The 27,077-nt window shown below is 40.5% G+C and overlaps 1 protein-coding gene across 2 annotated transcripts; it reads left to right on the forward strand.

Annotated features, from left to right (window-relative positions):
* Positions 1–10,616: 10,616 nt before the first annotated feature.
* PM20D2 (peptidase M20 domain containing 2) lies at positions 10,617–26,118 on the forward strand. 2 transcript variants are annotated; one of them, XM_032184679.1, is made up of 7 exons: positions 10,617–11,095; positions 11,181–11,329; positions 14,857–14,999; positions 17,982–18,136; positions 19,355–19,490; positions 23,324–23,431; positions 24,205–26,118. In XM_032184679.1, the coding sequence occupies exons 1-7, from the start codon at positions 10,670–10,672 to the stop codon at positions 24,405–24,407; spliced, it is 1,320 nt and encodes a 439-aa protein (XP_032040570.1). In that variant the 5' UTR covers positions 10,617–10,669; the 3' UTR covers positions 24,408–26,118. The 2 variants fall into 2 exon arrangements, with proteins under 2 accessions (XP_032040570.1, XP_032040572.1); XM_032184681.1 differs by lacking the exon at positions 24,205–26,118 and having other exon boundaries at positions 21,170–23,391.
* Positions 26,119–27,077: the final 959 nt, after the last annotated feature.

The raw sequence follows: 27,077 nt of genomic DNA on the forward strand, positions 1-27,077 counted from the left end.
CTCAATGACTGCATTGTCCTTCAGGTGTTCTTCAGTAACTCCCAGAATAATCTTCTCCATAATTTTACCAGACACTGAAGTGAGACTGACAGGCCTGTAATTGCCAGTGCCTGTTTTCTTGCCCTTCTTGAAATTTGGGATAACATTTGCCAGTTTTCAGTTGACTGGGACCTCTCCAGGTAATTGAGTAAGTCTTGTGATGACACCAGCCAGCTCTTTGACTACTCTGGAGTGCCCAACCATCTCTTTAGAGCACCCAAGAACCTCCCTGGGCACCCAAGCATGCCTCTGGGGCATCCAAACATCTTCCCAGGGCATCCAAGCACCTCCCTTGGGCACATAAGCATCTCCTTGCTCTTTGTTTAATGAAAGTTCTGGAAAAGGACAGATATGATAGGGAAAATAGGTGGAGTTTTTGAAGATGGTTGGTGAGGAGAGTGAAGACACTTGATATTATAAGGAAAAAAAAATAGAGATTTTCCCATTGGAATTAGCAGTAGTTCTAATAGATAATGTATAGCTTAAAGCGAGAGGAGAATGGAAAATCCTGACAATTTTTTTTATGTCTGTGGTGCTCATTGAAAGTACTGGACAATATTCTTTTCTTCATAGAAGTTACATGTTTGTTTACTAAAAGTAAAAAGTGATACTGTAGAATCAATATCCAGCCCGACTCCAGAAAAGACATTGCAAGGGCTGGAAATTTAATTTTGCTCTTCTGACTTGCTCAAACCTTGGACTTTCTGCCAATCTGCAGAGCAATCACGCTAGAGAGTCTTATGATAGAAGCACCTGCTGCTGGGAAGCCCAGATTAAAATTACCAGCACACAGCATGCAGGCTGCAGAGCTGCCAGCACGTACTGGAGATGCCTGGGCTGCCAGGGCAGCTGGCAGCCGTGGGACACCCATTGTCACTTCCCTGTGCCCGCCGTCACCTTCGCTTTCCAGTGCTGGTACAGGCACTCGCTGCCAGGGCAACTTTATTCTCTCTTTCTGATTTATTTATCCCAAAGTAGGTCACTCTGTGCCATCTGTGGACGCTTAAGAGTTGCAGCAGGTTGCAGATTCCCTATCCTGCAGCTTTATATATATATATTAATAACCTCTTGTTCTACCTAGCTGTTGGATATACTGAGAGCACTAATCACTAAGGTTAATTCAATTGGGAAATAATTTTAGCAACTGAGTACTGGTATCATTTATATATGAGAGTTTTGTGTAATCACAAGGGGAGTTGATGCAGCCTGATATTTTACTGATGGTGAACCCTGGGCAAGCCCTGCTTTCAGCAAAGAGGTACTCATGGTTGTCTTCTCCAGCAGCCTTGCTGAAAGCTTGAGGAATTAATTGCTGCTGCAATGGTGATTTTTCTTAATAGTGCTTTAGATTTGAAATGATAACATGTGAGTTATCCCCAGGAAGATTTCTGGAAGGACTTCTCTTCACATGGGTGAAATAAGGGATACATCACTGGCACCACACAAGTCGTAACCAGTGCCTTATGGACAGATTTCGTATGTGATATGATAAGCAGCATTGACAAGGAATGGGGAGGTCACACACACGTGGTATAAAACATACATAAAACATACTACAGAGCACACAAATGCCTGTCGGTGCACGAACTATGTGTGAGAATGCAGGAGATGATGAACATTTTAATTACAGTCACCAGTCCTGGCCATCTTGCTACTAACCAGATGCTGTTTGAGGCATACCCATATTCCTCCTGTTAACACTAAGCCACCTCCGTCACCCATTTTGTGAAAAGATTAGGGACAATAGGACAGTCAGGTTTCTATAAAGTACAAATGCACAGAGCAGATGTGAGATTTATAACAAACTATGAAAAAGCAATAATATAATAATATTATTATATTAATAATATGGTTAAAAACAAAGGAAGTAGCTTAACTGTAGGAAATGATGAGCAAGCTAGGGTAAATGAAGATTAAGCTCTCTTGAATTGGAAACAACTAGAACACATTCACAAAATTTGCCAGAAGTCATCGGGCAATGCATGACTTGACCTTAAAATTATTTCAACCATTAGTTGAGACCAATACGGATCAGACTAGTTTATCCCTAGCACAGTTTGATCACAATTGTTTACAATTTTCAGTACTTTTTCACAGGTATCTGGATATATCGGATGTCTTAGTTTTCTCAGATGTAAAAAATATAAAAACACACTTGTTCCATTTCACAGTGATGAATATGGCTGCTTGTGTTCAAATGGCTCTGAAACTCTTGCAGAGTTCTGCACATGTTACATTGACCTGAGAAAATCCTACTACACTCATGAATTATTCCTATACACGAGGTCAGCAAAGTTCATAGTAACGTATTGTTCTTTTAAATAACCCTGCAGACAAACATATATTTTTTTCACTTATCTGCCTGTTTTTTTTTTTCTCGTTTGTTTGTTTTCAGAAAAATATATATATATAAAATTGGGCAAATCTACAAATTTGCTGTATCTGCAAACCTATTCTTGCCAGCAGTAAGTCTAGGATTATACAAGGTGAGTGAAAACACATTCTGTAAGTGCATTGAAGTATGCAATATTACTTAAATTAAATAAAGACTAAAAAAAATTAATCTGTGTTATAATGGCTATAACCAGTGTGTTATTAGTTTCTTTATTTCCACAGTGAATAGATAAAGTATGTTTATGGAAATATTTATTTTTACATGAATAACTTAAGCAAATAATCATTATTAAATGAAACTTGTTTTGTTTGCATTTGCATGATTGGTACAAATCTGTTCAGTAATAGGAGCAAAACCAATGTCTCTTCTTAATGTAATTCCCAAGGTATTATGAAAGATACCAACACTTAATATAGTTGTATCTATGGTTATGCAGTCCATCATAACTTGGTTTAAAAAAAAAAAAAAAAAAGATAGCAAAGAAAGCTTTGGGGGTAACAGATTTGCAATTAGACACAGCAAGCTGCAGGCTTGCTGTCTCAATAACCCCTCAGCACCACTAAATCCACAACAAAGTACTTAGTAGTAATACTGTGATGCGTAACAGAAATAATCCATTTAAGATTTTGTAAATATACCATATTTTTGCTAACTTCAAAACAGTATACCAGAATAAAATAAACTAGAGTGTTTCACATAAAGTCTTTTATGAGGGAAAACAAACAAACAAACAAACAAAAAACTCCCTCTACATTTAAACTGGAATTTAAAACACTGAAAATTGAGTATTGTATTGTTTGGGTTAAGCAGTCATTTTCTGTCTGTTTAACCCACAAACAGAGATTGCCTATGAACAAACAGCTGTACCACTTTGAAAAATGAATGGATTAAAAATAAAGATCAGTAAGAGCTGCAAAATATTTTTTCTCCAATGGGCTAAAAGAGTTGGGGCCTGCCTGCAGTTCTGTTTGAATCAATATCAGAGTTAAACTTTATTTTTATCATAATGGGACCTGACTGTAACTAATTGGGAGCATACATATGTTAGTAAACAGGTATCTTTTTTGCGTTACTTTGAAAAATTTTGCACAGATTTCATTTTCACTTACATTTGCACTCATGGTAACATTAAAATAAATCAACCTTTTTTAAAAATTGACAGAAGAGAGAAGCAATTAAATGTGTGGACATTTGTGTAACTTTTTATTTTATTTTTATTTTTTTAATTTCTGTTTAGCTATATAAATATTTACAAAGGAAATCACTGGATCTCATGAATCTGCTCAGTTTTTGACCATTCCATCTGCCTGTTTTCTGTGTGGCTGTTGATGGTGCTGTGCACAACACAAGTGGTCATTGAGTAAACTAGTGAGCTTACAGCAGGAAAGCCACTGGTAACAGTTGATGTGCAAGCTCTTCTTCCTCAGCATGAGGTGGCTTGTTTCAGAGACTGTAGAGAAGATTTTGTAGCAGTGGAGTCTTAAGCTGTTAAGGTCACTTTTTCCTTCCCCTCTTGACCGTTTGTGTTTACAGTCCAGTGAATAAGTCACGCTGTGAAATGAATGGTTTAATTTATCTGTCTTTAAATGAGCAAAACCTGCCTTTTGGAGGTAGAAAGGAGTTCAATATCTAAAGCACAATCAATTAAAAAAGCACCTAATACAACAGGGTCAGTAATGGAGCTGTTTTATCATCAAGTGTCTTGATGGGACATCCGTGTGATTAGGCCATTTTCATCACAAATCCTTTCAAGTTTTAATAGCATTATGACCATAATGATGTTGCTACTATAGAAATGGTACAATTGTAACATTTGACCCATAGTACAATGTAAAATACAGTGTTATTATAGGCTAAAATATATATGTAAATTTAACAGTGTAAGAAATAAAAAGACATATTGGAAGCAGGATTTTTAATTGCAGCAGTGGGAAAGGTTCAAGGCAGTTTCCTCCAAGGCAAGAATCTTGATATTTGCCACTTTTCTTGCAATCACAAAACTAACAAAGGTTGAATATGGAAGAGAGAACAAGCAGTCAGCAAGCTTTGTGTGTTAAGAGTATTGGCTATTGGTAGAGAATTAATTCTCTGTTTATGTTCTGTGCTGTGCAACTTCAAGCAGCCCCATAGTAGCTGATATGTTTTATGTAACGGAAGAAACAAACAGGAGTTTATCTAGCCCTATCTTTCAAGAGCTACCTTCCCTAACTGGCAATACTTAACTCATGTTAACTTCATGAACTGTTCACGAAGTTAGCTAACGCTTCTTGTTAAAAAATTACAGCCGAGATGGAAAAGAAAGAACAGCAGAAATACAGAATACAGCTAAATCCTGCCTGCATTCACGCAGCTTTCTGAGTGCAGATGTAAATATGCATCAGATACAAAAGCACTGGTCTGTTGAACCAGTCTAAAGCTACCAAAGCTTCCACCAGTCCCTGTGGTTAATGGTGCATAAAAGTGATTGTTTTGAAAATAACTCTGTCGGTTTACAATATTCTTGCCTCTCCCAGAGGATACCACCCACACAGCAGAGTCAGCAGGCTGAAAACGCAGCTAATTCTAAGCTGCTTCAGGATAAAGTCCAGCATTTAAAGCATAAAATGCCAAGGGGGGAAAGGGCAGCTGGAGTTAAGCTCCTGGACTTTGAAACAGCTCCCAGACATTTGTGTCCTTCATTCTGCCACCAGAGCTGGAGCAGGCATCCTTGGCAGTTACAATGAGCTGGGGGCAGTGACATCTCAAATAGCCACAGCTGTCTTCTGAGCTAATGTATCTGAGCTCCAAGCACAGTTTTCGCATTGCCCTTTTGGGTGCAGGTTCACAGCATTTGAACAATTGGTGAGGTCTTAGCCATTAAGTCAAATAGCTAACACATGGGAGACTGAGAAAGGAGGACAAAATGATCCAGAGGAATAAAAATGCTGTGAGGAATTTCCAATTTAACTCCAAGTTTTGTACATGATGTGACCAAATCTGAGGGAAAAAAAAAAAAGATAAATTCATATTTTCTGACTCTGTCTGCTCTGGACAATGGAATTTTGACCACACTGTGATTAAATCTTCAGTTGTGGGAACAAAATATCTGGAGGGAGAAGGGTTTGCTTTTCTGAATCTACCTATTGTGCATTTATTTTCCCTTAATAAGCAATGTATAATATCGTGGCCTCCTTTATCCATTCACAGTTAAATAAGACAATGTGCTTCAGTGACTTAAGACATCTCTCTTCTCAAGATCTTTAAAATGTGTGCTCTATTGTGATAGTGCCATTGTGATCTAACCAAAGACCCCCTTACCACTCTTGCTTTTTAAACATGTAATCGACTTTCACTTCACTGCATGTCTTGGTAAGTACTTCCTAATACAAGCCTATTTGTAAACCATGCTGGAATGTTATTTTAGGCAAGTCAGCCTACAGTTTCTACACATAGCATCAACATACTTCTGCTTTTCTTACTGTACTATTGTTTTAAAGCTTTGGATTTTGCCTTGAAATCCAGGCCACCCTGAATTTAATAACAAGACTTTCATTGGGTTCATTCAGATCTGGATTTCAACCTAAATGCCTAATGTTGCTAATGTGGGATGAGGTAAACTTGATCATCAAGTTTTTTATGGCCACAACAGATGTTCCTTCCTTTAGACCAATGGAAAGGTCCAAAACCTCATCCACCCTCTAAAACAAAAATACAAGCATTTGTTTACAGCTTGATTCCAGGAATATGAATTGAATCAGCAGCTGCGAAGTTTGTTTTTGTTTACTTACAAATAAATATATGCATGGTTCTTGCTTTTCTGAAACAACAGTGATGATGTCTGGATTGCATTTCATCTGTCTAGTAATGGTATTTTTAGCAGGCTAATAGTGCATTACAATTTGTTTAGCAAAACAGAAATATCAGCATGATATTTTTGATCTTGTTTTTAAAAAATGCACTCATACATGTCTACTAAATCAGAACAACATGTTCTGTATATTTTTTTTATTTTGTAGATTTCTTATTTATGTCAACTATACTACAATATTCTCATAATCATAAGCCAATGTACAACTTATAGAAAATGCAACTAGTAAACAGAAATGTTTTCTTCTTAGCAGTGTAAATCAATGAATGTTAGAATGTGCATAAGATATTGAAAGTCTAGTGTCTTCTAGAATAGGGGAAAAATTGTGATAGTCTAACAACTGTGAGCTGAAGTTTTCTAATATGAGGAGCAAAACCATTATTGCTTCACTTGATAGGTACCATCACACCTCTGGTGTAAATATCCAGAAGTTCTTCCACGCAAACAATTATCACACACCAAGGAGAAGACACAATAGGAACAACAGTAGGAAGGCAAGGGCTTTGTATAACAGGACTAGAAGCCCTCACTTGGCATACATTCACTACTTACAACTAAAAATACCTACACCTTTTCCTTTGTCTTTCCTAAATAGATCTGATTTCAGGATTCACATCTCTGTTTTAACTGTGACAGAGAAAATTAACTCTTGTGGTCTTGCTTACTCTTCTCCTTTATACAAAACTGTTCCCATGCTTTGCTATCAGCCAAGATCCACCTTTCCTCTGATAATGGGCTAGAGCAGTAAATGTAGTTTAATTTTCTTTTTGCTGGATGGCCTTGGCAGGGATGCTCCCAGCAGCTCTGCCATTCTCATCTCATCCTCAACTCACTGAGCTGAGCTGAACCAACAGCTCACTGCCCCCACACCATTAGTCTCACGATACCCCTTGCCCCCAGCCAGGTAATTCTGTCCATCCCACTCCCAGCTCTGGCACATTTTGGACCTTTGTCCGAGACAGTTTATCTCACTAGATCAGCAAGAAATTTCCTAACTTGTTGCAAAGGGGTTTTTTTCTGCCATTTTATTGAATTACATCTGCTCATGTACAGATCCAATAAATACCAAACACAGCATGCGGCAGGAGTTTTTGTCTGGGAGAGGGAAAATCATGGTGGAACTAGGGAAGACCCATGGGGGGCAGAGATATATTATGTGACTTGTGAAACTGTAGCCAGCTGAAAAAGCACTATTTTCTTTTCTGAGTTGCATCTCACTGACTTAATTTGCTCATTGAAATGTCCAGGAAAGAGAAGCTCCCAGGCACAAGGAGATACGGAGCCCAGCAAGGCCCTCTGAGGGAATAGCACCCTGAGGCATGCACTGCTGGGCCTCTTGGTGCGCTTGTTCCTTGTAGAGAAAGGAGACACTTGTGGTGTGATATCCCTGCTGTGAAGGATAGTCAAGCCTCTTGGAGCCTCTCTACTTTGATTAATTGCTAGGATTTCAAGACTCTGGTCTGTTTCATATAATTTTCCTACTGTATTCTTTGGGTTTATCCTGTCAATGCTTTCTGTCATCACCTATCATTATTAACTGACATGCTGTCAAGGCCATCTGACAGACTTAGAGGCCTAAGATGTATCCGAGCTGTGATTCCAAGACAGCCTAAGCCAGTCCTAGACGGGGTCCAATCTGTGAACTGGCCTCCTCCCTGCTTCTGCCCTTTCTCTCACAGTCACCCTGGCCCTGCCTTGGCACGTCTCTGACTGCTCTCATCTGATCCCCATGGAGCCACTGCAGCAACCTGGCAGAACACTCAGGTGCCCAAAAAGCTCCTGGCTTCCAGTTCTCTGCACTGTGCAGATGCAGATAGGACATCAAGAGAAGGAGGTCATGTCTGGGGAAGGAGAAACTGAAGAGCTTGTGCTCTGTGGAGGATACTCCTCCTCTGCGCTGAAATGGGGCCTGAGTCCCCATCTGCCCCTCACCTTTTGCCCACTGGCAGCAAATACCTATGAAACCCAATTCAGGGTTCTCTCTGCTTCTATTCCCCTTGGAAAACTAGGGCTATGGCTTTGTTGGAGCAAATGGACAAAGTCCACACCCTAGATTTAATCCTCCTGAGGAACCATGTACATGTCACTTACATGTCACACCACAGAACGTGTACATTTCCAACATACAAGTTTTAAAACTACTGAAAGCACACACCTTTGGGTGAAGATCAAGTGTATAAAGCTGTACAGGGTACAGGATGAATCTGATCTAAGGAGCTGAGCAGAGCCCTGCTTTGGTTGAAGAAATATGAAACTATAGGGTGAACAGTACTGCCTTGGGGAACCGGGTAGTTAGGAACAAAAAGTTGTGTTTTTTTTTGTTTGTTTGTTTGGTTGGTTGGTTTCCCCTTAGTACAACCTAAAGTGTGAGCCAGCTCTCCCTAGGTGTGATCTACTCTTCTCTGAACAGCCACTCAGCAATGCAGACAAGTGAGTGCAAAAGTGGTTGGGTTTGATGGATGCCTGGAGTGGCTGTTGCTGAAGCATGCTGGTAACTCCCTGACTGCTCCAAAGGGCTCCCAGCCCTCAAAATCAGGAGGCAAGAAGACTTTATGTGACCCCTTTGCTATGCGTGTGCACTGTCTACCACTGACTGGAAGTATGGATGGGACAGTTGGAAGTCCAGCATGTGTTTCTGAGTGGAGGCATTTGTCTGCTTGAAAGTATTTGAGGGAAAGAACAGACCACAACCACGGTATTTGCTGGAGTGTGTTACAAGAGTAAAAATAGCTCGTGACAAACACTTGCGTAAGGGGCATGAGTGCCTGAGCTCTACTTGGAGTGACCGAGGGTCATGCAAAGTTTGGGTGGCACCAGGAAAAGGAGAAGGGAAACCTGATGTTCAGCATGCCAAAGCACTTCTCCAGGTGACAGAAACACTGTGGAGCAGAGTTGATAAACAGTTGATAAACAGACTGGAGAAGAATTTTTTCCATTAAGCTGAACAAAAAGTAAAATTTCACTACTTCAGTAAACACAAGAAAAATGCCAGAATTAGTCTTTTTTTTTTTTTTTTTTTTTTTTCTTTTCCCTGCTGACTTCAACTTTGTCAGGTACTGAACAGTTAGACAGGCAAGGACCCTGCTATCTGGCTTGTATCGAGCACTTCACACCCATTCCAACTACTGATGAGTCCTCATTAGCTATAAGTGCACATGGGACTTCAAACAAAAGCTGTGTTGCACAACAGCTCCAGGGGGAAGAAAAAAATAAATGCATCTGATCATCAGGATTTCATTATGAAAGTCAGCAAGGCCATAGGCAATCACTTGGGCTTTTGTGGACAGCAGCATGGTGCACGCAGCATACTGGCAGCAAGGCCGAGGCTTCCCGAAATCGTCACACTGTCTGTGCTTGGGCTGTGTGGATGTTTAGCCCACACACTTGGCGTTCTGTGCTGTGGGCTGCAACAAGGAAAGCATCCATGCTGGGTATTGCTGTAGGTTCACAGCTGTGCATTGCCTTTGTCCCAAAGAAGCAGGAAATTCACGTTGCAGTGGAGAGGCTGGGATATGGGCTGCGGGGTCAGTGATATGCTGCTTGGGGAGATCTGGACCCCAGCCACACCATATGGGTACTTCAAGTGGTCAGGGGCCAGAAATCCCACAGAAATGTCAAGGGGGGAACAAACTGCAAGCAGACAGGGCTTCTGGTTGATGAAATGACTCCCTCCCTTCCACCCCATACAAGAGAGACTTGAAAACAGGCCATCGGAGGGCCACCAACGTGATCAAGGGACTGGAGAACCACTCCTATGTGCAGTGTCTGAGAGAGCTGGGACTGCTCAGCCCGGAGAAGAGCAGGGATCTCCTCAATGTGCAGAAATACCCAAAAGGAAGGTGCAAAGAGGGCAGAGCCAGGCTCATCTCAGGGGTGCCCAGTGCCAGGACAAGGCAATGAGCACAAGCTGAAACATAAGTTCTGTCTGAGCACTGGGAAGCACTTCTGTGCTGTGTGGTCGCTGAACACCGGCACAGGCTGCCCGGGGAGGTGCTGGAGCCTCCTCCGTGGAGATGTTCAAAGCCACCTGGACGTGGTGCTGGGCAGTGTCCACGTGGGAAGGGGATGGGGCAGATGGCCAACCTCAACCATTCTGGGACTGTGGAATAAAGGCAATGTCTGGGGGACAAATATGATGTTGAAAGACAAATAAATAAAAATAAATAAAAAAATCTGAGAGACAGCAGCAAAGCCTCGGACGCCCAAAATGGCCGGCGGCGCCCGAGCCCCGACGAGAACTACATTTCCCAGCGCGCCCCGCGGCAGGGCAGAGCCTATAAAAGGCGCGGCTGCGGCGGGCGGTGCAGTGTGGGCTCGGCAGGTGCGCGCGGCGAGAGCGTTGGCAGCCGTTAAGAGCCGTTAGGAGCCGTTAGGAGCCGCGGGTGCCGATGAGGCCGCAGGAGGTGTTGCTGGAGGAGCTGAAGCAGCGGGCGTGCGAGGGCGTGGAGCTGAACGCGGCGCGGCTGGGCGCCCTGAGCCGCAGCATCTGGAGCCGGCCCGAGCTGGCCTACGAGGAGCACCACGCTCACGACGCCCTCACCCGCTTCTTCGCCAGCGGGGAGCTGCCGGGCGCCGCCTGGGCCGTGCGGCCCCGCTACAAGCTGGGCACGGCCTTCCGCGCCGACTGGGGCACGGCCGGGCCGCAGGGACCCCCCGGCCCGCTCCGCATCGCCTTCCTCTGCGAGTACGACGCGCTGCCCGGCATCGGGCACGCCTGCGGCCACAACCTCATCGCCGAGGTGGGGGCAGCCGCCGCCCTGGGGCTTAAAGCCGCCCTGGAGAGCCTGCCGCAGCCCGCTCCCAGCGCCGTGCAGGTGGGAGCCCTCCTGAGGGTCCCTTCGTGCCTCCTTCGTGCCCCCGGTCGGTGCCCGCCCCTGACTCGGTGTGTTTCTGCTGCAGGTCGCCGTGCTGGGGACGCCTGCGGAGGAGCAAGGAGGTGGCAAAATTGACCTGATAAACGCCGGGGCGTTTGACGACCTGGATGTGGTGTTTATGGCGCACCCGTCGCAAGAAAACGCGGCCTATCTGCCTGATGTGGCCGAGCACGAGTGAGTGAGCGGGTTCACATGGAAAGGGGTGTCTTGCTGTTGCCTTTGGTTCCCCTCCCCGAACGGGGTTGCTGCTTGGAAGAGGCTGAACTTAGGCAGGGGACCTCGCAAGTGCCCTCCAGGCAAGGTGTTTGCAGTCAGCTGAGGAGCCGTATCCCTCCTCTGGACTCTGAGCAGTGCAAAGTGCAGCGTTCAGCATGGCATTCACATAGTTGGCTGCTCAGGGATAATCGTGTTTACCCCAGACCATTTTCTCTTATGTTTCTGGACTTTTCTTATACGTGCATGTGATAATCCTTTGCCTCTAAAAAAAATCATTTTAAAAGCACTTAAAAAAAAAGTATATGAGGGGACATCTCATTGATTATAGCTTCTTGCTTTCCTGGATATCAAGTCATGTAGTTCTCAGTATCTTTTATTTTAGTCAGTTGTGGAATTGCTTGTTTTTTCTCCCACTTCTGGAAACAGCTAACCAGCTAAGCCTGACTGCTCTTTGGGTCCTTATTAATTTTTAGCCTAAATTTAATTATGGCCATTCAGTATCTATTAACTCTTAACAACAGCTTTGTCTTTGCCCAAATTATTTCCTGGCATTACTTCATGTGTACCCCCAGTATGTGTGTAGGCGGCAGCAGTCATACCCTTGTTCCACTTTTTTTTGTCGGATAGCTCTTTGGGGACGTTGCCTTGCCATCTTTTCATTAGCTCTAGTGCTTATTGTCTGTGGTTGTTCTTCATTTGTATTCAGGGAGACTCGTCTTGAAGTGCTCCTTGCTGGATGTTCCTAACTAGAACTGTTTACAGTTCTGCCAGGGGAATTATATTAGATCTTTCTGAGCTAATGCTGGAGCCACAGTGCCTTGTTTCCCCGAAATTTCAGCAGAAATGCATCTTAGAGGGATTTGACTTTCAACAGATTAGTGCCTTAGTAGGCACTAGTCTATTTCATAGACCCCAATGAACTTTCCTCTTAAGTCATTTTTCAAGCAAGCAACTTGCAAAGACGTGCTTTGTCTGGAACTGCGTGATTTCTAGAGTATTTTTGAGTTTAATTATATTCCTGATATGTTGGTCTGCAGGGTCATGCTGTTCTTTTGGTATTTGAAACCTCTTCTGTTTCCATAGGGTCCCAGCAGGTTTTATTAGTACACTTTACTCCACAGTTACTAGTGATGCTCAATCCCAAGGACTGAACCTGCAGGGACTCTACTAGTAACTTCCTCCAGTGTAAAGGAGTTTTTGTGTTGAGTGTTTTTTACAAGTATTACATTCGGTTCTCTAGTCAAACATGTGACTTCCCAGACGCCTATGTGCTTGATTTTATTGGTCCTTTTAATTTTGTCAGTGATCTTCCTGGTGAATAATTTACCTCAGTTACTGCTTAGTTCAATGGTAAAAATTGACAGGGTTGGCAAGAACTAGTCATCCTTCCATAGTTAGTCCTCTCTTATTTACCTTCATTGTTCTTATTGCAGTGTACTTTTGAGGCTTTGCTTGGCTTTTGGTTGCTGTCCCTTAAGACTATAATCTTCAAAATACAATTTTCACGGATGTATTTGTCTTTCTGTTAACTTCATCTCTTGTAATGGCCTTTTTTGGTTGATACAGTAAGATGTAGGGATCTCCCTTCAGAGGTGATAGTCTACTGCTGGATACAAGTCCTACATGGCCTTTCAACCTTGAATACAGAGGAGGCATGGAACTGAAGCACTGAGTGAAACAGCTTGAAATACTCAGCTTATGCCATGATTTATGTAATAATGAGATTCCAGAGGCACAAAGACTGTTTTCATGCATTGCATTTGGCCTTTTGGTTGTTCCCAAGGAATTTAAGGATTACTGATCACTGCATTATTAGTTTTACTATATCTGCAAACTCTGAATTCAGCTATCTTGTGCCTGAACTAAAATTAACATACTGGGACAACTGTTTTGCATACGTGCCATAATTTGCCAATTCTTAGTTACTCTCCACCTAATCAGCCTACTTTTTTGTTAGTCAAACAGGATCCATGTTGTTCTGCTGATACTCGATTGGTTCAGGGTTGTTTTATTCACCAAAATGTGTTTTTATTCTGAATGTGACATGTAGCAATAGAGTCTACAAGAAAATGAATGCTGAAAGAACAGTTTTTGTTAAGCAGCCCATGTTTCTTGTGGACAAAAATGATTGCAACATGACTTTCTGCTTTGTCTTCTCTCCATTTTCTTTGGAGAATAGCTAGGGATCTGTCCTGCCTTCTTTGCAAGTTGATTTGAGGGACCACAGTCTAATGCTTGGGATGTTAATGGATAAGTTTTCTTGATTACAGGTATGATAATTGTAATTAAAACTCAACGGAGTAGGGTGTAAGATTCCCTTGGAGGACAAGGGGGGAAAGAAAGGGGCATTACAAAACCTGAATTTGGATTGCAGACATTAATCTGTGAGGAAGGCTTTTACCACTGTAAGTGTGGACTCCACTGTGTCCCTCTTTGCTCTCCAGTATTTCAGTACAGCTACAGACTTACAGCTGTGCCATGGCTTGGGACATGAGGGGTCAGTTCGGGATAAGTGGCTAAGTTGGTGTCTGTGCAAGGCGGGGACAGCCCAGCAGGGCTGCGTCTGGCTGGGTGAGAGCCAAGTGGTGTGTGTGTCTTGGAGGAGAGTGAGGGCCGAGGATGGAGTGATATATGTACAGGACTGGGTTTTGAGGTCAAACCCTAGGATGGATAAAAACCAGTATTTGTGTTTGAGAAATGGTAATACTTTATATAGATGTAAGTATTCAGTGTAATGCGTTTGCATGTAATTCAAAACACCAAATAAATTACTTTGTAAGCCTAAGAAGTGACACTCATAAGAATTCATGCTTGGCTTCATCTTGCTGGACATGTTTAGGTCCAGTATTTTGAGTTTTACAACTTCTGCACTACATTTCTATCTTTGCAAACATTTCTACCAGCATTTTTGAGGTGTGAAGGGAAAGGACATCTTTGAGGTAGCATGGTATGTATATTTTATATACTAGGTTGTATTTTTATTACACTTAAAACTTGTTTTTATTTAGACATGGATTGTATGTGATCTTACTAATGTTCTTTTGCTGTCTTTTATGTAGCACGTCTAAAAGTTTGGCAAAAACTAGGACAATCTACTTATTTTGAATTGGAGAAAGTTTATTATCCTCAGAGAAGAATATTAGTAGCTTTGTCTCAATAGGCAGACATAAATAGGCAATAAGCAGAAAAGTGGAGACATTCAATTAGTATCTGAAGCCTTCAATACACAGGAAAGGCTGTACATTATGGGAACTTTTGCCCACTTGGTTCTTTGTTGTTTCATTCCATTAGTTTTCTAGAACTCTTTCAGGACCGTCCTGCACTCAAATACAGCTTAGCTTTTCAACAGTGTAGTGCTAGGTAAATTGTTTGGTGTTCTGCTGCACATAAGTTAAATATAATTGTGTGAACAAAAGGAACTTTGTATTTTAGAGGTTTTTTTTAAGTAAATGAACAGCAAGTAAGCAATGCCTTTTATTTCCTAGCGTGACTGTGAAATACTATGGAAAAGCTTCTCATGCTGCTGCTTATCCTTGGGAAGGAGTTAATGCATTAGATGCTGCTGTTCTTGCATACAACAATCTGTCTGTTTTAAGACAGCAAATGAAACCAACCTGGAGAGTTCATGGTGAGACCTTCATTAAATCTGACGTCCAGCACGTAAGACTTTAGGCTGTTCAAATACTAACTTACAAAATCCCACAACTTAAGATACTGCATTATGGCATTAAATGACTAGTGTCACCTCAAATATGAAATTGCACTATTTAACTGAAGTAGTTTGTCTGTAATTTTTACAATCACGGTGTCAGAATTAACTGCTGGAAATGGACTTATGGGTCAGATTCAGAAGCAGACACTTGTATGTAAGTAGATACTGGACAAATCTTAAGTCCTTGCACCTGATGTTGCCATTTAGAATGAAACAGCTAAGTCTTTGTTACAGGGCTTGGAATTCCTTAAAGCCAACGTATGCCTTTTTGCACAGGCATAAGATTAAATGCTTCTGAAAAATGATTACTTTCTCACCATATTTGTAGTAGGCATTCCATGAATTAAAAGTAATTTATGTTGACATTTATGTAGAGGTATAGTGGTCCTGTGACTGAAATTTATTTGCTGAACTGTTAAAAACAAGCAATGGCAGGAATCTATAGTTCTGAATAGTGGGCCAGTCAGATGTGTGCTGGATTCTATTGTTTAATACCTTGTAGAGCTTCAGGTAGAAATGTGTGTTCCTTCTGCAGTAAGGTATGTTAACTGTTAAGCTTAACTTAAACTCGAATACCTTGCATTTCTTTTTGTGTGGTGAGAAAGTCACAGAAGTTTAGGTGGAAGCTGCCCATTAGCTGTAGACACCAATTTCCCTTACTGCACCCAACACAGCTTTTTCAAAGTTGTTAAATTAAGAAATTATTAAGTTAAGAAATATGGCCATTTCTAAAAAGACTTGAGAATGCAGAACTATTTGGAAAATTCTGTGAGCTACAAAACTTCCAGGAGTCCTGTGATCATTGTGTTTTGGCTGCTTGTGCTATGTAATACCTGTGCATATTTCTCTCCAGGATATCAAAATGGAATCTGGAAGCCCAAATCCTTTTCACTGTAGATGAAGATACGTTTGCAGTTCTGCTGTATGGCTTGCCCAGATGAACTTCCTGCAGAGGGCACAGCCTTAGCTCTCTGTCCTATAGCTCTGTGGGAGACAAGACATACAATTACAGGCTTTGGTGTATGAAACTGTTGTTGCAGGTTTAAGATTAAAGTTGAAGGCGTCCAAGTCGTCTATCAGATTTGAGCCTAAAACGGTAGTTTCTTCTTAGTTTCTAAAGGCCATGTGGGTAAAATATGCAAAAACTATCTAAACAAACCTAGTAGGGTTAGCACGTCCTGAACTACAGTGAAACTTAAATTGCTGTGTTGATACAACTGCTGCCATAAACTTGATTTTCAAACTGGAAATATTTAAAATGCTTCTGGGAAGGTGTAAGCAACCAGAATGGTGCTTAATTTTAGGAACGCTTTACTTACAGCAGTGTTGGAGGTCTTGTGTTGCAGCCTTCAGTAACATCACTAGTTGCCTTAAGTGATCCTAAAAATCTTAGTCTTAACCCACTAACAAACACTGAAATAGTTTCCATTATTTCATGTCTAGAATCCCTGAGCAGTGTTTAATGTAAATGAACAATGTTATTGTTTGTCTGATATTTGATAGGATTATCTTTTCTCCACTTCCAACTAAACATTGCCCCTTGAAAAACAGGAATATATATTTTTTTCCTTTCAAGCAGTATTAAACAGGTTGCAAAAAAAAAAAAAAAGTTCCACCTAGGAGCAGGATACGATCTGTAAGACAGCCTACTTAAGATCTTCTCTTCATTCAGTATTGCATATCCATATTGAAGAGACTGCATGCTGCTAGACCCTGTCCCATTCTGTTCACAAGTGCACTGAAGACAGGGGGAAGCTGTTTGCTCATTAAGCAGCTTGTTTTGAGCAAATGTGTCCTGTCACGTAGATTTGTGCGATTACTTATTTGCTGACTTCTTGGTTCCCTTTTTTGTGATGTCTGTCTCACCTGAGCTGTTCCTTTTACGGACCAGTACTGACTGGTGTTTGATTTAGCACTTTGTATTCAAGACAAGAAAGCTCTACGTGAAGGGGTGGGAGTTCCTAGTCTTTATAGACTTTCTGTACCAGAGGTGAAGATTTGTTGCCCATTTGCATTCTGGTAGCGCTGTCTTTTCAGGCTTCAGTGACACACATCTAAATTACCCATCAGTAATTCTGTGCAGTACTTCCATTTAAAGCAGATAAGTTTCTCAAGTTCTAGAGAAAACCAGTTATTTTTGACATATATAGATTGAGGCTAGGAGACCTAGGAACAAAGGCAGCCTGTTGGAAGTAGCTAGTTGTTACTGCATTAAAATCTAATGTGATACTGAAGTCTACAACTTTTTATTGTTAAAATAGCTGAATGCTACAGTGTTTTATGATAATGTCTCTGATGCCATAACTGAAAGCTATGTAGCTGTTTCCTTGAGGGAGCACTTCACCCTTGAATAAAATTGTCCATGTTGTACACACTGCAATATTCCAAAGAATTGGTATGAGGAGTCTAACAAACTTTGTCCCCTGGAGTAGGCCCATTACTCCAGTATTGCAGACAAATGTAGCTTAATAAAATTTCTGTCCAAGCTGGCAAAAGAAGTTGGAAATATTCTAGATGTGGAAACCTTTAAAAGAAGGAATCCACAGTAGCCTTTATAACAGCTCTTTTGTCAATGGCAGACAGATTGCTTTACAATTGTGATGCATCAGATTCCAGGGGATTAATTATAAATGCTAGTTTGGTTTGGTTTTAGGTTTATAACAGATGTCTAACCAAGGAATAGGATGAAATCACACTGGAAAGCATGTACGCATCCCACTTAATCTGATGTGGTGATGAAATTTTGTCCATGCGCTACATTTTTGGCATTTTGTATTTCATGCTGAGCTGGTGTTTTTGGTTTTGTCTGTATATAGTTCAGGCGAAGAGTTTCATGGCAGGGATGAAGATCAGGCGGTTGGGTTTAACACTGTTAACGTGACTTTTCTCTTTCTACAGGCGTAATAAAAAATGGTGGTGTGAAACCTAACATTATTCCTTCTTACACTGAGCTGGAGTTCTACTTGCGTGCCCCATCAATGAAAGATCTTTCTGTTCTGACAGAGAAGGTTGAGAACTGCTTCAAAGCTGCAGCACTGGCCACAGGATGTAGAGTAAGTATGTATTCATGGTCCTGTGTTTCTGTTACACTGGAGATGAGATTCTCCCTGTTTAGGACCAGCATTTTTTTTCTGCATGGTGTTTGGCTGGAAAAAATGTAAATTTCTGTGATACTGTTTGCTATTCAGTTGAGGTTTCTTGAGGTTTCTGTCAGCCTGTTTTTATTTCTTTGGCCTGTTGACATCCTTCTGAATAGTACATAGTCAACCCTTGAGCTTATCTGTTGCCTCTACCCTCCAGCTTTTCACCTGCTCCCCACTGGCTTGGTATAGTTGGCAAACTTGCTGAGTGCACTCTCACCTGTTGTCTGTAATGATAATAACACTATACCAGTAATGACACCAATATTTACTGCAAGAAACGTGATAACTTGGGTTTTTGTGCCACTGATCATAACCCTTTGAACCTCAATGTGTTCCATGTCTGCCACGCCAGACATCGTCGTGAGAAGCTAAGTGTGGTTATGCACCATCTGCTCTTTAGTAAATCTATGCTGGATGTTCTCAGCCGCCTTGTGGTTCTTGTGCCTGGGTGTTGGATGTAGGATTTGCTTTGTAATCTCTCCAGGAGCTTGAGGACAAGATGATAATGTCAGTATGATGGTAAAGTCAGTAATTTCCAAGATCCTCCTGGCCCTTCAATATAAATGTCACTTTTAACTCTTTCAGTCATCTGGAACATCCCTCTACTTCGGTGACATTTACAAAATTATAGCTCCTTGGTTGCAGTGCTGCCCCCTTCTCACTGAGCACCCTTGGATGCGCCCACCTGGTCCCATGAACTGCTTCATAAACAAAGAGGCTGTGATTATTAGAACTGATCTAAATATAAAAACAATTAAAAAAAATAAAAAAAAAAATGGTGGAAGACTAAATTGCTTTTGACCTAACTTAATAGTACCTGCAGTGGAAATCATTAGAAACAATTGCAGGTCGTTTTTGTTTGCTGTTTGTGGAGATGCAGTCTATGAAGTCTGTGCTTCTGGAACTTGGCTGTCTAGTGCAAGCTTGACAGAAAACAAGCTGTTTTCATCAAGGCCAATGTTTGGCTGAATGTTACATTGCTAAAATAAACTTAGCACTTAAGTCCATTTTGATAGGGGCCTGAAACAGGGACATGTGTTTAACTTTTCCAGTCCTTGTTTGTCATTGTTTACATTAAACTGGCTTAGGTTGGAGAAAAATGTCTAATCACTTGTTTCTTTTGACTAGGTGGAAATAAAAGGTGGAAAGAATGATTACTACAATGTGCTTCCAAATAAGAGCCTGGAGAAGGCTTACAAGGAGAATGGAAAGAAACTTGGAATAGAATTTATATCAGAAGACTCTATTTTGAATGGTTTGTCAGGTAACTCAATCTTTTTTTTTTTTTTTTTTGGTGGTTGTTGTGACTTAAGGTTAGATTGATCAGCTTCCAAGTGTCTGAAATGATGGGTTAGAGTTAAGTTAAACAAAACGGGTCAGAAGAAAAGGTCAAATTAAAAAATGGAAGCAGTGTAAGAGGTTCATGCCTCTGGCCTGTGTGTGTGTGTGCTTTGGAAGCTCAGAAGTAGCCCCAGGACATGAAAGGCTGTAACTGTTTTCTGTTATCTTTGAAAATATTTCAAGTAAGAAACACTTAAGACTTGGAATGAATTGAGGCTTGTCATACAGAATCCTGCTTTATGCTATGAGTGGAGATGAGGTCTAGCTTCTAGAAACCTTGTTTAATAATATTGTCAAAGCTTACATATAAACAAGTTTACTACCATTTAACTAAAATTTTAGATTTCTTTTGAAGAGATTTTTAAGTGGAAGTTTTAAGTATCTCAGGAACTAATCAAAACCTCTTTCCATTAACAGATAATTCTATGCTTCTAATTTTAGTTCACAAATTGAGCACATTGGTTTTCAAAAGGTGGTGGTTCAAGTAGGTGCTCGCTTTTGGGTCTTGACCGTGTTTCAAACTACTTCATTTTTTTGGTCTCTCAGGCCTATAGTAATTGGAGGGTGAGTTCTTGAATGCCTAGGTGTGTTTCTCGTTACCCTTTATGTTTTTTTCCTTCCTTGAATCTTCTACAGGAGCTCTTTTTAAGTATCAGCAGCACTTAGAAGACTTACTACTGTTTGTAGCTTTATATATAAACATTTGTAGGCCACTCGTGTTAAAGGTCTTTATCTTTGGTCAGAAAGAAACAGTGGTGCTCAGTAAAAAACTGTTATTCTCATTAGTTTGATCATGTTACTAATATCCCCGATATTAAATGCACATCATCTAAAGATGGGCAGTTGAGATCTTGGTGTTTGGAGACAGTTCTCCAAACTTTTTGGAGGGGGGCCACAACATATCTAGTGGTATTTTGGTTGGTTTTCCTCTATTTGCTACTTCCCTTCCAGATTTGGATGATGTTTTCTCCAATTGTTTTTATTGTGTGTGTTTAAAATCAGATTATAATGAAAAACAGTTTTTTCTTCCTTCAGTATGGTACATTTAAGTTTTAGGACTTTGCTCATTTAACCTAAGAATGGGTCTTACGTGAGGGTCCTTATTTTAGAACGGTTACTGTAGTGAAATTTTCTGGAGCTCTTTTAGTTCCTTCCCTCAAAACATTGTATTAAGGGTTCAGGAGGTTGTGAATATGAATACTGGGGATCCTTTCAGTGAACTTGGCATAAACACCTACTTTTAATAGTGCTTTCCTAGGTAAGTTACATGATAGATTAAATATTAAACATTAACTTGCTTAAACTGAAACTCCTTGTATGTCTGTCTTGTCCTTAAATTACCTGTCAAATGTCAAAATATACTTAAGAAATTAAATTTTTATTGCATGCTGCTGTGGGCCTTTACTGACTTCTTTCCACAGCTTCTCCCGTGAATACTGGTTGTGTTGGGGTCAGGAGTAATAAAGTGCAGTCTCCAGAGACAGAAGCGGAATTTCGTGTGCTGCAACCCTGTTTGGGGGAGGGCTGCGTGTTTTGTCTCATACTTTTCAAGACCTTTTATTTCTGTTTAGTTTTCATATGGTTTTCAATGTTTTCTTTTAGGATATCAGGTTCTTCTGTTGAAAGGGAAGGAAGATAGCTCAGTTGCTTCTCCATGTCTGTGCAGCAGAAAAGTCGTTAACAGATGAGCATACTCGCTGCCACCTCTACATGGGTATTAGTATCGGTCTGCTTACAGGTATCGCTCTAGGCAGCTAAGCATTGTGAAGAATTCCTTTAGTCTCTCAAATCACACTGCCTCTTGGCATGCTCCACTCATTTTGCACGCAACCAGAAGGATGTGACAGAATGAGGTAGCTTTGAGAAGGTGCCACGAGCTGTTCCTCCTGCTGGTAGATAGCTCTGCTTCAGGGTATTGATGACCTCCCACAGCAGATGGCCCAGCTTTAGTTGAGGTACCCCTGCTTGTGATAATTTCGACATTTTTAGTGTTCAGAGGTTTTGCTGGTGTCCTGTGGATAGCCGAGGCATAGTTGATAAGGAGCCAGTATGTTTTGAAAATACACTTTTGAAGTCTGGGGTTGAATATAAAGGCTTCCTGGAATCAGATGCATTTTCTCCTGTTCTCATGCTTGTGGTAATAACTGGCTTCCATGATGTGCTCAGTGACTTGAATAGGTTTCAGCATCTGCTTCAGGATATTTTTTTTTAGAGGCTGGAGTCCCCAATACCTTTCTATTGAAGATAGTGCATGAATCTATATATCCTATTGATAACTGTGCTATTATTTATGCTTCCAGATGGAAATCTGATCTGTAGATCTCTAGCAAGTATGCAGTTCTGGATGGTTGTATGGAAACTACTGGGACATGCTGATAAGCTGTTACTAAGGGCCTAACATTTTTGATAGGAAGAATTGACTCTCACAATTTTATTAAAAACCGTTTGACTTTTGACTTGGCAAACTCATCTTTTAAACGATCAACGCCTGGTTTAAATACCTTACATTCAGTAAAAATAACTTGGAAATGGTAATGGGTTGGAGAATTTAGTCTCTGTGGACTCAGTTTTAATAACCATATGTTTCCACATAAAATCTATACTCTGCAACCGATTAAATATGAAGTCTTAAGGCATAACTGATATCTTCTCTGTCATCTTACAAAGATGTCATGATATGGATTCTGTCTGATGTGTTGCAGTTTTTAAATCTTTGGAAGACTCCTTTCATATCCTATCCCCAAAGAAAAAAGCATTCTGATTGACCTGAAAAAAGTTAATTGGGATCTGTTAGTTAGTTATCCCTTTTTACCCCCATATGAAACAAGGTCGTGTTATGCTTTCTGTGGTACCTGAGTTTCACAATAACTGGTGTGTCACTTTCTCCAGCTTCTAAACAGCTTTTTAACAGTAGGGGAGAACTTGACTTTACTGAGTGGATTGCCTGTTTGGCTTTAAAAAAGTAACACAAAGCACTCAGGACATAGTTGCGGATTCTTGGATGACTTACTATATAGGATCATCACCATCTTTAAAGGGACAGTGTAGTACTTGGGGACAGTTACTGTCCTACTGATAGTGTTAGGTATGAAAGAGTCATTAAAATCAGCATTGCTCTCAAGATTTCTTGACATCTACAAAGTACTTCTCTTGTTTGGAGTTTAGTTCTGATCTTGTTTTTTCAAGAACACTTGTGCTATTAATGTTTCCATAACTGAACAATCAAAAAAAAAATACCAGAAAACAGTTGTCCTCAGTCTCTTTGTTTAAAAATAGATTTTGTTCTTCAGAGTCCCTACCTCATGTGGAACATTCGCATACTGGTGAGAAGGGTAACTGTTGGGCCTGATTTCTAGAGGCTGTACCAGGGTGTGAAATAGCTGGCCTGCGCCAAACTCCAAGGCTTGGAGCTTTTATCTTTTCTGAATTACACCTTGCTATCAGGAGATGCTTGATGAAAATTTAACAGTAAATGGAATAGGGACATGTTGATAGCATTTTCTTGCAGTCCAGGAATAGATTATTGTTCAGAAGCACACTGGAGAGAAGCATCTGAAGATGGCTAGTTAGGAAAAGCTTGGCTCTGTGATGGGGGATTTTTGTATGGATAATGAACAATTAGAAATGCTTACATTTTAGTATTTGGGACAAAGGATATTCTAATTATGGGATGGAGATAATGTCTATCATACATTTTCCTACAGTATCTAAAACTCTTCAGCACATATTCACTAAGAATTTTCATGCTGCTTCTAGGTTCCACGGACTTTGGAAACGTTACCTTTGTAGTCCCTGGGATTCATCCTTATTTTTATATTGGCTCTGATGCATTGAATCATACTGAGCAGTACACAGAAGCTGCAGGTGAGTGGAAGTGGAAAACAGAGGTTCATGTTTAGAACCTGTAGGTGTTGTGGAGTCTGGCTGCTGACTCTTCATGGTGGTGTATTTAGAAACTAGATATTTTGAATTGCCCAAGATAAAAGCTTTCCCATGCTGCTGTGGTGTTCAGAGCTACTTTATAGTAAATGTGTGAAAGTGTAAGTAGTAGATACAAAAGTGGCTGCATATAAACAGCTATCCAAAAGTGCAGTAGCTTTCCTCAAGCGTTACGAGATCCGAGCTGAATGTGGACCCTGAAACAATTGACTTAGCTTTTCTCTGCAGCTCTGCAACTGACAATTTCTCTAACTTCTATTTTTGTATTTAAGATTAAATGCATATGGGAAAGATGATCCCCTCCTTATACTAAAAGCCAGACTGCTCTTCAGTATACTGCCTACTCTGAAGAAATTAGAAGTGTTAGCCCTGGCAGCGTATTTTTGAGGAGTTTCTAAACATGAGTCAAAAGATAGCAGTAATTTTTACTCGTAAAACACAGTGCTCTGCAAATAAAGATAACATTTTAAATCTGTTTTCTAAAAAGAGAAGTGTGAACATTTGCTTTCCTATTTTCCATCTTGTTTACCTCGACAATAGAAAGTTAAGCACCTGCATGTAAAAAATTTTTGAGGATCTCTTCTTGTAATTGAAACTCCAGGATCTTACTTTATAAAATATGCTTTATGTGGTGCTCTAGTAGTTTGCATCTAATACTAGTAACGTGGCTTGAAATTTCTCTTGCTTTTTTTCCATAGGGTCACAGAATGCTCAGTTCTATGCTTTGCGCACAGCAAAAGCTTTGGCAATGACAGCACTTGATGTCATTTTCAAGCCAGATCTTTTAGAACAAGTCAGGGAAGACTTTAGACAAGTGAAGCTAAAAGAAGAGGGGCAACTAAATCCAGCAGAACCTGGCAAAGAATCTGGTGTTGACACAGGAGCATGTGCATCACGCTAAGCTTCATTAAACATCTCAACGAGGGTGACTTAATGGAGACACTATTTGAATCCCAGGAGGGGCTGGGTAGGCGAGTAGCTGAATAAATATTTTCTCCTGTGTTTTAGGGACTTTAGGAGAATCAAATAGTATCACTGCTTTCAAAAATGTGCTCTTCCATGTAGCTGTAATGTTTGCTGTACTCAGTATTGTGATAAATTTCAGAGATCTCAAATATGTTGTCTTTCAGTTGCAGTGTTGAATAAGTGATGGATCCCTGTAAGTGATTTTAGATCCCTATTTGGAGTTCCTGAATGGGTTTTTAGATCCCTGTAAGTGATTTTCTCTGCAATAGTAATATTCCTTATACATAAATAAGGCATTTACGTGGAAGCTTCTAAAATAAGTATTATTCACTCTGATCACAGGCTGATTCTGACCTATGAAGCACTTTTGTCTGGCTTTTTCTTGGGGCAAGACAGACTTTTAAAGCCTGAGCTGGTTTCAGTGGAGAGAAGGGTGTATATATATGTTTGGAGGCATTGGAGGCATGCCTGTTTTTGATGATGGTGGCTTCTACTGATGGAAGTGTTTATACAGAAAGGTTGACTGTCCTGAAAAGCATTGACCACCTTCCTGATAAATTTCTGGAGGTATTGTGGAGGGGTCATCCAAAAAAAACAAAAAACAGTAAGCAACTAAATATGTTTAACAGTAGCTTAAATGTGTTCAAGTTCTAGTCTAGGGCACAAGGTGTTGCACTAGCTTAACTGATCTAAAGAAAGTGTATAAATGTAGCTAAACTAGTGGAAGTGCTTTTTTAAAAAGGTGCAAATGTGGTACCATGAGTCAGTAAATGAAGGTAACCTTAACTTGCTGTGTGCAGGCTCTTATAGTAAGCTCTGAGAAGCTTGCACTGAGGATTGCTTGTGCAGTAACTGGTTTCTCTAAATTGTTTGTTCCTCTATCCTAAGCATCAGATCTGTTAAGTCTTTCCAGTTGTCCTTTCTGTGTGGTGTGTGGTTAGCTTGTTGAATCCTTGTTACCCAACTTCCCACAGAAATTAAAATGGTAAGTCTTATTCAGGTGGTGTTCCATGTGTGAAAACCTGGTAAGAATTTGTTTAGCTGGCTCATTAAAGGATCATATGAACACATAGGAACTAATTTTTTATCAGATACAAATTACTGAGAATAATGGACACGCTGAATGAAAAGCAGCTTACTGGTGGCTGACATTTTCCTAAACAATAGATGTCACAGTAAGCTTCTGAAAAAAAGTCAGGCAAACTATACCCCCAGGAAGTCAATATACCCAAAGTAATTTCAGAACCATTGTTTGTAACAGCACAGATCTCTAAATGGTAAACTCTAGAAGTCTAATCAGAACTTATATTTTATTAATTACTAAATTCTGTTTCTAACTTCACAAGAGACAGATCCTGTACTTAAACTGTTTGCTCCCTCTGCATTTGTTTCTTTGCTACTTCTCTATTTCTGAGATGTAATGGTGGGATCCCAGTGGCAGGAATGTGCAGCACTGGTGTGCAAACTGATGTGCATTACTGCCTGCTCACGTCTCTGTCCAGACTAGCTGTTGGTCATGTCCAAGATCCCTGGACATCTCTGTAATAAAAGCACATTCTAACTTTGTTGCGATCATTGCTGAAATTAAAATTGTCTGATGTACTGGTTAAAAATAAATTGACACCAATAAAACATCGCAGTTGTAACTGAGTTTTGTCCTGTGATTAATACTGGTGTGCTGCATTACTTCATTTGAATACCAGGTTTATTTTTTTTCTTGTTTGGTATAATTCTGAAAGAGCAAGAGATTTTTTTTTTTTTTAGCTTTCCATTTCCATTTTTGTTAGCCAGTGAACTTTTTTTTTTTGAGGGGTATAATGCTGCTCTTCAAATATGATGGTATTATAATCTTTGGGCTGTTTCCGCTATTTAAACTTAATAAAATTCCTAGATTGATATGAAACTTGTTTGGGATGGCTCTCCAGAGGATCTCAGGCTGTACCTGGCCCAGCCTCCAGGTTGAAGTGCGAGGCTAAACTCAGTGCTCAATCAAGTCAGCTTGGCTTCATCTGCTCAATCCTGAAAGCCTCCAGGGGGAGAGGCTTTTCAGACTCCACAGTCATGTTAATTCTGCTTTGTTCGAAAACATTTGCTCTTCAGTTGGTAAAATTCTTAATTCCCAATTACAACGATAAGAGTTTGAATAGAGAGAATTTGTCCCATGGGAATAAACCTTGATTTTCAGTAATCTGTGCTCATAAATCACAATATATATGAAAATACCTGGCAACTTCAAGTTGCAATAACTAGAATTTTTCCCAAACTGTGTTTGTAATTTGAGAATATTTTAATATTTGTCAAGAATAGTATTTTGGGGAATGAACCAAAATGTGTAGATAAAGCTCATTGGTCAAAGGATTCAGAGACTACCTGATAGCAAATCACAACTGTTTGAGGATGAAGTGATTACATCCAAATTTTGTGAAGAACTTCAAGCCTGTGTCTGCCTACCAAGCTATGGAGTTCCCTCATTAGTCTGTCCTAGAACATGAGTGGAAGATATGCTTGACTTAAAACAAAAGCCGTAGACTTCTGTTCATGAAAATACTTGAGGGAGAGAGCTTGTAGTTGGCTGAGTTAAGCTGCTTGGTGTACAGGGGTCCAG

Source organism: Aythya fuligula, chromosome 3, assembly GCF_009819795.1.
Source record: "Aythya fuligula isolate bAytFul2 chromosome 3, bAytFul2.pri, whole genome shotgun sequence".
Taxonomy (NCBI): domain Eukaryota; kingdom Metazoa; phylum Chordata; class Aves; order Anseriformes; family Anatidae; genus Aythya; species Aythya fuligula.